The sequence below is a fragment of the Bufo gargarizans genome, chromosome 4, assembly GCF_014858855.1.
Source record: "Bufo gargarizans isolate SCDJY-AF-19 chromosome 4, ASM1485885v1, whole genome shotgun sequence".
Taxonomy (NCBI): domain Eukaryota; kingdom Metazoa; phylum Chordata; class Amphibia; order Anura; family Bufonidae; genus Bufo; species Bufo gargarizans.
Window position 1 is genome coordinate 378,576,218 of NC_058083.1, and position 14,714 is coordinate 378,590,931.

At 40.8% G+C, this 14,714-nt stretch overlaps 1 protein-coding gene across 1 annotated transcript in view; it reads right to left on the reverse strand.

The window, feature by feature from the left end:
- LOC122935448 (pecanex-like protein 2) overlaps positions 1–14,714 on the reverse strand; it is a 644,117-nt gene that overhangs the window by 463,307 nt on the left and 166,096 nt on the right. The window contains exon 7 of the mRNA XM_044291215.1: positions 10,125–10,183. Within this exon, the coding sequence (XP_044147150.1) occupies positions 10,125–10,183 (59 nt within the window). The remainder of the gene's footprint in view (positions 1–10,124; positions 10,184–14,714) is intronic.

Consider the following 14,714-nt stretch of genomic DNA (forward strand, 5'->3'; position numbering starts at 1 on the left):
GCTAAATTTTGCTTTTTTGAAGTTTGGTATTTTTATTCCTCCCTGTACAAACGCTCTCTTGAATGATAATTGGAAGGTTATTACTTTGTGGTCACTATTTCCCAGGTGTCCCCCGACCTGCACGTCTGTTGTTCTGTCAGGCCTATTGGTTAATACTAAGTCCAGTATGGCCATCCCTCTAGTCGAGTCCTGAACCAGTTGGGAGAGGTAATTGTCTTTGGTTATTGCCAAGAACCTGTTTCCTTTATGAGATACACAAGTTTCAGTTTCCCAGTCTATATCTGGGTAGTTGAAGTCCCCCATAATAACCACCTCATTATGATTTGCCGCCTCGTCTATCTCGTTTAGTAATAGATTTTCTGTGGACTCTGGTATATTAGGTGGTTTATAGTAAACTCCTATTAGTAATTTATTATTGTTTTTAGCTCCATGTATCTCTACCCACAGTGACTCCACATGTTCATGTCCCTCACTTATATCTTCGCGGAGTGTGGGCTTTAGACCGGACTTTATATAGAGGCAGACCCCTCCCCCTCTCCGGTTTTGACGATCCTTTCTAAACAGACTGTAACCTTGTACATTAACCGCCCAGTCATAGCTATCATCCAGCCATGTCTCAGTTATTCCCACTATGTCATAGTTCTCCTCACACATCACTAATTCCAGTTCACCAGTTTTATTAGTCAGTCTTCTGGCATTAGTATACATACATTTGAGAGGTTTATGTAAACAGCTTATGTAAAGGGGAAGAGGTCCCCCGACCTGCACGTCTGTTATGTATCTTTTTTACTCTACACCTTTCCTTCTGAACTGTTCTAGTCCCTCCTTCCATTCCTCCCCCAGTCTCACTACCTTGCCCCCGGTCTCTATCTGCACTATCTTCCCATTCTATAACATAATTACCCTCCCCCCCCAGTCCCTAGTTTAAACACTCCTCCAACCTTCTAGCCATCTTCTTCCCCAACACAGCTGCCCCTTCCCCATTGAGGTGCAGCCCGTCCCTACGATAGAGCCTGTAGCCGATAGAGAAGTCGGCCCAGTTCTCCAGGAACCCAAACCCCTCCTTCCTACACCAGTTTTTGAGCCACTTGTTAATTTCCCTAATCTCCCGCTGCCTCTCTTGTGTGGCCCGTGGTACAGGTAGTATTTCGGAAAATACTACCTTTGAGGTCCTTGCCCTCAGCTTTTGACCTAAATCCCTGAAATCATTTTTAAGGACTCTCCACCTACCCCTAACTTTGTCATTGGTTCCGATATGGACCATGACCGCTGGATCTTCTCCAGCCCCTCCCAGTAATCTGTCAACCCGATCCGCAATGTGTCGAACTCTAGCGCCAGGAAGACAGCACACTGTTAGGCGATCACGGTCTTTGTGACAGATTTCCCTATCTGTTCCCCTAATAATTGAGTCTCCCACTACCAGCACCTGTCTGGCCTGCCCTGCTCTCCTGGGCCCCTGCGTACCGGAGCTGACATTCCCCTGACTGGCAGAGGAAGTGTCTGGCTGCAGCAGTGCCATCCCTGGACTGACATCCCCCTCATCTGCCAAACGTGCAAACTTGTTGGGGTGTGTCAGATCAGGGCTAGCCTCCCTGACACTCTTCCCTCTACCCCGCTTTCTTAATGTTACCCAGCTAGCTACCTCACTTTCCTCAGCCTCCTCTCTGTCACCCTCCCCCTCATCTACCCCAAAGAGTGCTTGCTCGGTGAGAAGCAAACTCTTTTGCAAATTGTCAATGCCTCTCAGTGCAATTTGCCCATTTAGAGACTCGATTAGCGATTCCAAACGGGTAATTTGCTCACATCTTGAACAAAGATATGCACCCTTGAACTCCTGTTCCAGGACTGCATACATCATGCAAGATGTGCACTGGACTGCGTTGTCAATTGTGCAACACATACTAAATTACACCAGCAAAGCAAAAAATACAATATAATGTAGTACTAAGAAACTGGCTAATTACAGTCCCCCACTGAAGTCCCTGAATCTAAAGTCACTTAATCTTAAGTCACACACTTATGCAACCACACTTAAATCAACCACGCGTCGCGGTCAAACCCGCGTTATATATCTCCTTATATAACAAAATATAGATGCAGCTCACTACACCAGCCTGGTTTGTTTCCCCTCTGGAATCAAAGAGGCTGTGCTACTCACACTGCTGAGTTTTTATAGTCTCCTAATTAGACAACCACACCCGAATTAGACAGCCACACCCTAATTACTCACCTGTGCAACCCCTGGAGAAGGAAAAAAAAAAGTGTTATCACAGCATACAATACAGTCAAATACAGCCACTCAATGTCCACAAATAATTTAGCTCTCAGATACTCCCTCACTTAATCTTAAGTCACACACTTATGCAACCACACTTAAATCAACCACGCGTCGCGGTCAAACCCGCGTTATATATCTCCTTATATAACAAAATATAGATGCAGCTCACTACACCAGCCTGGTTTGTTTCCCCTCTGGAATCAAAGAGGCTGTGCTACTCACACTGCTGAGTTTTTATAGTCTCCTAATTAGACAACCACACCCGAATTAGACAGCCACACCCTAATTACTCACCTGTGCAACCCCTGGAGAAGGAAAAAAAAAAGTGTTATCACAGCATACAATACAGTCAAATACAGCCACTCAATGTCCACAAATAATTTAGCTCTCAGATACTCCCTCACTTAATCTTAAGTCACACACTTATGCAACCACACTTAAATCAACCACGCGTCGCGGTCAAACCCGCGTTATATATCTCCTTATATAACAAAATATAGATGCAGCTCACTACACCAGCCTGGTTTGTTTCCCCTCTGGAATCAAAGAGGCTGTGCTACTCACACTGCTGAGTTTTTATAGTCTCCTAATTAGACAACCACACCCGAATTAGACAGCCACACCCTAATTACTCACCTGTGCAACCCCTGGAGAAGGAAAAAAAAAAGTGTTATCACAGCATACAATACAGTCAAATACAGCCACTCAATGTCCACAAATAATTTAGCTCTCAGATACTCCCTCACTTAATCTTAAGTCACACACTTATGCAACCACACTTAAATCAACCACGCGTCGCGGTCAAACTCGCGTTATATATCTCCTTATATAACAAAATATAGATGCAGCTCACTACACCAGCCTGGTTTGTTTCCCCTCTGGAATCAAAGAGTCCAATAGAAAACTAAACAAGATCGTTCCAAAAGGAGTCACCGAAAAAGACCCAACTACCAGAGAAACAGATAGGGGTATATATAACCTCTCACAATATAATCTCACCAGCAATGAAATAGAATTGGTTAGCAAGGGCCTTTCTTTTTGCCCATCCAATGAACCAGATCCCTTTGAATTATTTGTTGATCTAAACCAATATATACGCTGACAACACTTTTTGCAAGCATTTTTGTGCTTGCAATTTGCAATATATAGGAAGAACTACCCAAACTCTCAGAGAGAGAATGAATGAACATCGCTCGAACATCTATCGTAAAGTACTAACTCATAGAGTTTCAAGGCATTTCATTTTCATCCACTAGTGTGTCTCTTTTATATACATATTTTTTTTATTTGCATATATTTATTCTTTATACATCTTTATACACATATGTTCATGCAGGCATATACAGTACAGACCAAAAGTTTAGACACACCTTCTTTTCTTTATTTTCATGACTATGAAAATTGTAGATTCACACTGAAGGCATCAAAACTATGAATTAACACATGTGGAATTATATACATAACAAAAAAGTGTGAAACAACTGAAAATATGTCATATTCTAGGTTCTTCAAAGTAGCCACCTTTTGCTTTGATTACTGCTTTGCACACTCTTGGCATTCTCTTGATGAGCTTCAGAAGGTAGTCACCTGAAATGGTTTTCATTTCACAGATGTGCCCTGTAAGGTTTAATAAGTGGGACTTCTTGTCTTATAAATGAGGTTGGGACCATCCGTTGCATGTGGAGAAGTTAGGTGGTTACACAGCTGATAGTCCTACTGAATAGACTGTTAGATTTTGTATTATGGCAAGAAAAAAGCAGCTAAGTAAAGAAAAACTAGTGGCCATCATTACTTTAAGAAATGCAGGTCAGTAAGCCGAAAAATTGGGAAAACTTTGAAAGTGTCCCCAAGTGCAGTCACAAAAACCATCAAACGCTACAAAGAAACTGGCTCACATGCGGACCACCCACGGAAAGGAAGACCAAGAGTTACCTCTGCTGCAGAGGATGAGTTCATCCGAGTCACCAGCCTCAGAAATCGCAGGTTAACAGCAGCTCAGATTAGAGATTAGAGACCAGGTCAATGCCAAACAGAGTTCTAGCAGCAGACACATCTCTAGAACAACTGTTAAGAGGAGACTGTGTGAATCATGCCTTCATGGTAGAATATCTGCTAGGAAACCACTGCTAAGGACAGGCAACAAGCATACGAGACTTGTTTGGGCTAAAGAACACAAGGAATGGACATTAGACCAGTGGAAATCTGTGCTTAGGTCTGATGACTCCAAATTTTAGATCTTTGGTTCCAACCACTGTGTCTTTGTGCGATGCAGAAAAGGTGAACGGATGGACTCTACATGCCTGGTTCCCACCGTGAAGCATGGAGGAGGAGGTGTGATGGTGTGGGGGTGCTTTGCTGGTGACACTGTTGGGGATTTATTCAAAATTGAAGGCATACTGAACCAGCATGGCTACCACAGCATATTGCAGCGGCATGCTATTTGCGTTTAGTTGGACCATCATTTATTTTTGAACAGGACAATGACCCCAAACACACTTCCAGGCTGTGTAAGGACTATTTGACCATGAAGGAGAGTGATGTGGTGCTGCGCCAGATGACCTGGCCTCCACAGTCACCGGACCTGAACCCAATCGAGATGGTTTGGGGTGAGCTGGACCGCAGAGTAAAGGCAAAAGGGAACAAAAGTGCTAAGCATCTCTGGGAACTCATTCAAGACTGTTGGAAGACCATTTCAGGGGACTACCTCTTGAAGCTCATCAAGAGAATGCCAAGAGTGTGCAAAGCAGTAATCAAAGCAAAAGGTGGCTACTTTGAAGAACCTAGAATATGACATATGTTCAGTTGTTTCACACTTTTTTGTTATGTATATAATTCCACATGTGTTAATTCATAGTTGTGATGCCTTCAGTGTGAATCTACAATTTTCATAGTCATGAAAATAAAGAAAACTCTTTGAATGAGAAGGTGTGTCCAAACTTTTGGTCTGTACTGTATATATTCTTTTTGCAAATTTTATCTATATATATATATATATATATATTTTTTATTTATTTTTTATTTTATTTTTTTCTTTGAGCATATTCTTTGTCCTTCCACATATGAATATACTCCCTATAGGGCATATACATTTATATATTCATTCCTAACTTATACTGGAGAACATATATTTATACGTTTACGTTGGAGAATAGACATCCACCCCTATACTATAGAATAGGTCCCCACCCCTATATTCTAGGATTACCCCTAGTTCCATAGGGGAAGTTCTATACACATATATATCATCCTGTGTACATTGGGTGACAGCCCCTTATATATATATATATATATATATATACACACCTTCACATTTATACTGACAGCATTTATATATATACACTTTCACATTTATATTTTCCCTGGAAGAGTTCGTTATGTAATTTACCTATAAGCATATCACTTAGTTACCTTATATGTATTATTATTTTTTTAATTGCCCTCTGGAGCATAAAGATACTGTGTTATATTTATATTTATGTTTTAGAAACCTAGAATATCATATATATATATATATATATATATATGCATTCTTTTCTTTTTTCCCCATATGTATATATATTTCTTTCCCTCTTCCCCCTCTTACCCGCACAGCTAGTGGTGAATAGACTTGCGTTCCACTAGCCGATGCGTTCCAGTGGACAACAGTGAGATAAGGGCCACGTGACCTGAGACCTCTTGTTTTGTTTTATTATCGCCAAAACATATATAAAATCTTGTTGACCAGCCCCTAAAACCAATAAGTTGAATATGAAAGGTTGAAATTTCACCCAAAAAAACCTCCAAGAGCTGTGAACTGAGTACAATGCACATGAATGCATGTGCATTCCGGTTCAGTCTGAAACCGGAAGTGACGGCCGGCCAGCTATTACAAGAAAACTTAATCTAAAAGCTGTAGGTGTATATTTCCCCCCCTCTGATCGGATACAGCTAAGAGGATTCTTTTAAACTTTTTCTACAGAATCAAGTCACCATATGGCCATTCCTGAATTCCATCTATTGCGTTCCACTGTGGAACGCATCGCCACTTCCGGTCCATCCAGGAACCGGAAGTGACGCTATTTCAAGCTTGGATTTGTTGAATATACCATCTTTCCTATATATATGGAGTAACTGTACCACTGTATTATACTGCTCCTGAGGAAGGGGTATTTGAAAGACCCCGAAACGCGTTGAGCCTTACTGTTTTTGCCTGTACTTTGAATAAAGGAAGTTTCAAGAAGACCCGTTGTGGACCTGCTGTTTTATCCTGTGACTCGACGTACGATCCAGGCGAGGGAGGTAAATCCCATGGGTGTCTTGAGCTTTATCCCATCGGATTCCTTCGTAGCGAAGTAAGTTCCGCTACTTGTGTTGCTAAATAAATATTTATAGGGATATTCGATGACAAAGCCCTCTGTCTAAAGTGTCAGTATCCATTCTGAACTCCGTCTATTTATTTATATTTATTTACACCCCTTTCTAGTGATTATATGCTGATTTCATTAGTTTTTTAGCTGATATCAATAGAGGTGTGTGGCACCGGACACCTTCTCGGTGGTTATGGTTATTATTTTTTATTGTTTTTATTGAGTATCTATACTTCACACTGATAACCAACACTGGCAGCCTGCTCCTTTTCTCCTCCTCTAAACCACTCTTTCTTCTTCCAAACCTTCTCCCAAACCTTAGTCTGATCTCTGGCGCCCTCCTGTGCTCTTCACTCACGATCCCCTTGGAGGTGATTTACCAAAAGGGGCAATCTGGTTGATTGTTGACACACTCTGCTTTTTCTCTGTTCTGTACTACAATCACAATGATGCCATTAGTTTGCTCAACCCTAGTAGTCACATAACCTCCTACTGCAGGTGTTGTTTTGAATTAAGTCTTGCAATGTATCAATATGATGGACTCTGCCCTGTAACTTGATAGCAGGCAGATGATATTTGCTTCAGAAAACAGGGCTGAATGCAGTTTCTTGCCTGAATGAAAACTGCAATTGCTAGAAGCTTCTGCGATCCTCAGTGAATGCAGTGCAAAGCAGGATATGATGAAAAAGTCTTACACAAGTGGTGCAATTACCCTCCACTGCACCAAGTAGGAGACTAATGATGATGTCTTATTACTTGGAGGAGAGGAATATTTTATCCTTAGCATGAGAAGGAAAGTACTATGGCAATTCTTTTACTGTGGTGTTTCAAAAGTCAGCTATATACAATCACGCACCTGTGTAGAGCAACCTCTATGGGCACGGGAGTGACTTATTGAATTTGACTTTCTCCACTTACAGCTTACGCATCAGACACCCAAGCGTTAATCAAGTAGCCCTTTAATCCGGAGATTGTATTACAAGATGTTGCAGGGTAATCCAGATGGTAAAAGAATTATGCCAACAATAACGCCTAGCTCAGAAAATGGATGCTGCTACTCAGAAGCTGAGCACACAATGAGCAAGGTATCACTGGGAAAACAGGGAGTGGCTAGACTAAACTAACTAGAAGCCCGAAAACAGGGGAGGGGGGAAAGAGAGGAGCATACCAATACACAATGCAAGATACTGGAACAGAACAGCTCTGACATCACCATTATGTTTCAAAGTCATATGTCTGGAGGTAGGCTTATCACATTTGTTTCTCACGTTCCCCACATGTTCCAAAATCCATCTCTTAAATGCACGGCATGTTTTGCCTACATACATCAAATTGCCAATACATTTACATAGTTATATCACACCCTCGGTGTTGCAGTTAGCAAAAGAGCGTGTATATAATACCATATGTCCACCAGAATCTGAGAACTGAGAGCCTCTATCAATAAATGGACAAGATTTACAATGGCCGTGGCAAAAGGTACCAGTCTGTCTTCTGGTCGGCCATGTCTTTTTTTTTGTAAGTCTCAAAGTGGCTGTGAACCAAGGTATCTCTTAAGTTGTGCCCACATCTATATGTAACTGCTGGAAAATCTGGAATGAATTATGAGGTCATAAGTGACCAATATTTACCAAATGCATTTCTCACTTCCTGTGCCAAGGAATCAAAAGTTCCAATAATATGTATAGTTTTATCATCTTGTTTTCTGCTTTTGGGGGTTAATAGCTTGGTTCTGTCACATTCCATGCCTGATTTAATATTTTTTTCGGGTATCCTTTTTCTCAAAATCTCTGATATAAAATGGTACCCTATTTCTCAAAATCCTCATCCCGCGTACAGGTCCTCTGAATTCTGAGGAACTGTCCTTTTGGGATCCCCTTCTTTAGTGGGGTGGGATAAAAAATCCCCCATTGCAGTAAACTGTTAGTAGAGGTCTCTTTACGATGTAAGGATGTCTGAATCATATTATCTTTTTCCATAGCCGAATGTCTATAAAAGCAATAGAATCTTTCTGTATCTCATGAGCAAAAAAATAACCCAATATTGTTCAGATCAAGTGCCTCAACAAATAACTGAAAATCTCATTTATCACCTGACCACAATATCAGAATGTCATTGATATATCTTACCCAAAGTAAAACATGTGAGACCCAGTTAGCATATTGGTCAGAAAAAAACAATTGTATCCTCCCACCAACCTAGGAGAAAATTAACATAAGTTGGGGAACAGGGACTCACCATATCAGTGCCCCTGAGCTGGTGGTACTACTTAGAATCGAATACAAAATAGTTATCAAGTCAAGATCAATTCCAGCAGACAAAGAGCAAAGCTATTGTGGCCCTGATAGTGATTACTTTTGGTATCAAGGAAATGCTTGGTAGCCCTCAGTCCCATTTGGTGTGGGATGTATGTGTAAAAGGCTTCAACATCAATCGAGGCCAGCCACACATCCGCCTTAACCACTATTCCTTCAAGTTTCTTAAGCAGGTCCATCGTATCACGTATATACAAAGTAAGAGATAAAAGAAAGGGGCGTATAATTCTATCAATGTAAATGCCAGCATTTTGAGTCAAATTTTCAACCCCCGAAACAATTGACCTCCCTTTTAGGGGATGTAACCCCTTGTAGACTTTAGGAAGTCTATAGAAGGTAGCAATTTTTGGATGTTGGGGGAACAGGAAATCATATCTATCCAGTGATTATCTACAGCCTCCTTTAATAAGATCGGCAGTTGCAATTGATACTGTGCGGTAGGATCCTGCACCAATATTTCATAACTTTTTGTATCGGTGAGGAGTGATAGGCACATCTGTTTTTACTGTTTACAGTTTAATATCACAATATTCCCCCCTTTATCTGATGATTTAAAAATTCAATCCTTTTTCTTACTAAGCTTTTTAAGGCCTGCCATCTCATTAATGGCATAGTTTTTAGGATCATGTGGGATGTCGACACATTGATCCAAATGTTCCAAGTCTCTAATTGCTGAATTTAGAAATAGATCAATGTGGTGGCCTGACCCTTTGGGTGGCATCTTCCTACTTTTATTCCTCAAAGTGATGAAAGGTACCTTGCTTCTTTCTCTATCATTTTCTTCAAGCAAATGAGCAATATCCTATATACCCTGAAGATCCTCTAGTTCTATTCCCAATTCTAAACATATTTTACGGTTTGTTTGTGTGGTCTGTGGTGTATTGGTGTCTCGCCATGTCTCTAGATTAGTAGAGTTTGATGCAGAGGAGACTTTATTGTTCCTTTTCCTATCTCCCCTTTGGTATCTCCTACCCCCTCTTACATGACCACGTCCTCTATAACCGCCTATTCCACCCCTGGTATGTTTTAGATTAGGCCATCAATATCAAAATCTCAGACAACCCCTTTAATTGTATAAACATCCCAAAGAAATTGATAAAATGTTATATATCCCACTTCTCCCTGGGTTCTGCTAGTTTTATAGATAATTAAGATAATATAGATAATTACTGTTAATAAACTTACCTGGATCTTTTTCAAGTTGATGCTGAAGTCTTGTGTTCGTATTGTCAAGTCTTTTAGTGCTAAAGATAAAAGAAAACAGTAAACAGAAAATTGTTATTGCAGCTGATCTGTCACGTTCCTCATGTTCCCCGGCCTATCTAATAGCAATATAGGATACAGGGGGAGCTGTGATTTAACATTTTATTTGTAAAAGTCTGTATAATAGCAGTCCTGATTCTACCTAACAGTGGTTAAAAAAAGTACCTTTCAGGGTTAGATACAGGGATATTTGGGCATGAGAACAGGAACAGCAACAAGGTAGTAATGAGTGATTAAAGAATTATAGAGAATAAATGAATGAATTAACAGTGTAAAAGACAAAAAAGGCAACATTATTGTAGTCCAAAATATTTTTGTACATAAATGATAAGAAACTAAAACTGAAAGTAGTGTTCTGCTCAAAAATAATTTGGGTGTAATGGAGGAGAAGGAGAAGTAGGAGGAGGAAAAGGACACTCTATTACAGGTGCATCTCAATAAATTATAATATCATTGAAAAAATACTTCAGTAAATCAAAAAGGGAAATGTATATATTGTGGCAATGTGAACATTGAGGTGTGCAGTAAAGTCACAGGGAAGCAGGATAAAAGGGGTGTCGTGTGCATCGGGAGCGTGTCACCAAGGGGCCCGGCCTTGGTGGAGTAAAAGCCCTAGATGGTGTCCACTAAAGTAGTTGGGGGACACCATATAGATAGTGTAGCTGGTTCAGCTATTTCAGGGCGCGCTTTTACTGGGAATAGGCAATGTGTTGGGTGGGTGTCTGTGCCCCATGCTCCAGTCCGAGACTTAGGGCTTATGTCCAGGGATCCTATTTAATCCTGCTACTGGATCTTGGGTGTGGCTCACTCTGGAGTGTTTGGTGAAGCAGAGTCCTGGTGAGGTTCTGTGTGAGTGGTCTCAGCCGTGTTGGCTGAGGGGCCATGAGGCTAGGTGCTAGCCTGAACTTTGGGGGAGTGTGTTGCCTGTGGAGAGAGGCCTGGAGGCTCTGTGTGGTCCAAGCCAGGAGGGCTGAGAGACCACTATTCCCTAAGAAACACTGGACTGGAGACAGAAAACACTGATGTCTGCGCATTAACCCTTGCACTGCTGTGTTCAGTGCTGACCGCAGCAAAGGTGGCATCCTGACGGGTCCGCGTGTCCATCAGGTCCCTGCGCTGCTGTTACAGGGACCTGATGGCTTGAAAGGCAGCCCAATGCCTTCCTTAGGCATCGTGGCTGCCATCCATGTCAGCCTGTGAGATCCAGCCCCCTGGATCTCACAGGCAGGAAGGATGTAAGTGTGGTAATACACTTACAGTCAATGCATTACAGTACAGAAGTATTGTAATGCTTTGTAAAGGGGATCAGAATTCCAAAAGTTGAAATCCCAAAGTTAAAAAAGATGCAAAAAAGTAATAAAATAAATAATTTCTAAGTTTCAAGTAAAAAAAAGCATCCTTTTCCCAAAATAAAGTAAACAATTTCTTAAAAAAATTGGGAAAAAGAGAAAAATAGACATATTAGGTATCGCCGCGTCCATATCAACCAGCTGTATAAAAATATCACATGATACACCCCGCCAGCCATTTTCTGGTCACCTTACCTCATAAAATGTGTAATAACCAAGAGATCAAAAAAGGCATATTAAGCCCAAAATTTAACCAATCAAACCGCCATCTCATTCTGCAAAAAATGAGACCCTACCTAAGAAAATCACCCAAAAAATAAAAAAAAATACGGCTCTCAGCAAATGGCAACACAAAAACAAGATTTTATTCTGTTCAAAAAACCTTTCACTGTGTAAGGCTACTTTCACACCTGCGTTTAGGTGCGGATCCGTCTGGTATCTGCAGAGACGGAGCCACACCTATAATGCAAACGCTTGTATCCGTTCACAACGGATCCGTTTGCATTACCATGAACAAAAAATAAAATGAAAAATAATGCATGATAATGCAAACCGATCCGTTTTGACTTACATTGAAAGTCAATGGGAGGCGGATACGTTTTCAATTGCACCATATTGTGTTAGTAACAACGAATCCGTCCCCATTGACTTACATTGTAAGTCAGGACAGATCCGTTTGGCTCAGTTTTGTCAGACGGACATCAAAACGCTTCAAGCAGCGTTTTGGTGTCCGCCTCCAGAGCGGAATGGAGGCTGAACGGAGGCAAACTGATGTATTCTGAACGTATCCTTAGCCATTCAGAATGCATTGGGGCTGAACTGATCCGTTTTGGGCCGCTTTTGACAGCCTTGAAACGGATCTCACAGGCGGACACAGAAACGGCAGTGTGAAAGTAGCCTAAAACTAACAAAAATAGAAATCATAGACACATTAGGTATCACTGCACCTGTAACAACCTGCTCTATAAAAATATCACATTATATGCCCACTCAGGTGAATGCTGTAAAAAAAAAAAAAAATCTATGCCAAAACGTATTTCTTTATCACCTTGACTCACATAATACCTAGCTATCAAAAAGTCTTATGTATCCCAAAATGGTAGCAATGAAAACGTCACCTCATCCTGCAAAAACTTCCCGCAATTAAGACAATCACTTAAAAAATAAAAACCAATGGCACCCATAAACCAATGCATCAAAATCTGCGCTGCAAAAGTCATATGGTGCTCCTGCGCTCATAGCAGTTTATTACCACATATTCAGGAGAAAATAGGTAACAAATTTTAGGTTTAATTTTCTCCTGTTAGTCCTTGTGAAAATGAAAAATTTGGGGCTAAAGCAACATTTTATTGGAAGAAATGAATAAGTTCCAAATTCCGTAAAACGCTTAAGGGGTCAAAGTGGTCAGTGCTCCCCTTAATATATTCTTTAAGGGGTGTAGTTTCCAAAATGGGGTCTTTTCAAATATAAAATGGTGCCTAAAAACCATCTAGCAAAATCTGCCTCCAAAATCCATCTGGTGCTCCTTTCCTTCTGACCACTGCCACGTGCCCATAGAGCAGTTTACAGCTACATATAGGGTATTTCTGTAAACTGCAGAATCAGAGTACTATATATTGAGTTTTATTTTGCTGTTGCAAGAAAAAAAAATTGATTAACATACAAAAATCTACCAAAGAAATTTGATATTTTTAAATTTCACCTCTGTTTCCCTTTAATGCTTGTGGAACACCTCAAGGGTTTGTAACTTTAGTTTTGAATAATTTGAGGGGTGTAATTTCTAAAATGTGGTAATTTATGGGTGGTTTCCATTACGTAAGCCCCTCAAAATCACTTTATAACTGTAAATTGGTGCTCCAAAAAATAGTTTTGGAAATTATGTTGAAAATTTAAGCCTTCTAACGTCCCAAAAAAATAAAATTACATTTACAAAATGATGCCATTATATGGGGAATGTTAAGTAATAAATATTTTATGAGGTATCGCTTTCTGTTTTAAAAGCAGAAAAATAGAAATTTTTCCAATTGAGAATTTTTTTTAATTTTTATAATTTTTATTTTTTTCATGATTAAAGATGAAATATATTGACTCATATTTATGACTGTCATGAAGTACAAAGTGTCACGAGAAAACAAACTCAGAATGACTTGGATAAGTAAAGGTGTTCCAAAGTCATTACCACATAAAGTAACACAAGTCAGATTTGCAAAAATCGAGATTTAAAGTGAAAAGTGGCTCGGAATGGGTTAAAGGATTGAAGGGGTTAAAGGGGCAGGGCACTGTGGAGGTCACTGTTAAGGGGGCAGGGGACTGTGAAGTTCACTATAAAAGGGGCAGTGGCTGTGGGGGGGTCACTGTTAAGGCAGGGGGGTACTGTGGAGGTCATAGTTAAGGGAGAGAGGTACTGTGGCAGTCACTGTTAAAGGGACAGGCGTTGTGGAGGTCTCTGTTAAGGGGGCAGAGAGCAGTGGAGGTCACAGTTAAGGGAACAATACTCTATAGAAGTCAGTTTTAAGTGGTGCTGTAGAGCACTATTAAGGGGGTGGGGTGTTGTGGAGGTCACTGTTAAGGGTACAATTTATTGTGGAAATCACTGTTAAGGATACAGGGTACTGTGGAGGTCACTAATAAAGGGGTGGGCACTGTGGTGGTTACTGTTAAGGGGGCTGGGGATTGTGGAGGTCACTATTAAAAGGGAAGCTGCTGTGGAGGTCACTATTAAGGAGACAGATTATTCTGGAAATACTGTTAAGGAGACGGGGTACTGTAGAGGTCACTAATAAAGGGGCAGCCACTGTGTAGCTCACTGTTAAAGGGGCGAGCACTGTGAATGTTACTGTTAAGGGGGCAGGCTGCTGTGGAGGTCACTGTTAAAGGAGTGGGCACTCTGGAGGTCACTGTTAAGGGGGCAGGGGACTGTCAAGGTCACTATTAAAGGGGCAACTGCTGTGGAGGTCCCTATTAAAGCAGCAGTGTACTATGAGGTCACTGTTAAGGGAGCAGGGTACTGTGGAAGTCACTGTTAAAGGGGTGGGATGCTGTAGAGGTCACTGTGATGGAGAACACTGTGGATATCTTTTAACCTGACACACAAACATTAAATTAAATAGATGAAATATACCCGTGCGAAGCCGGGTCCTTTTGATAGTATATATATGTTGGT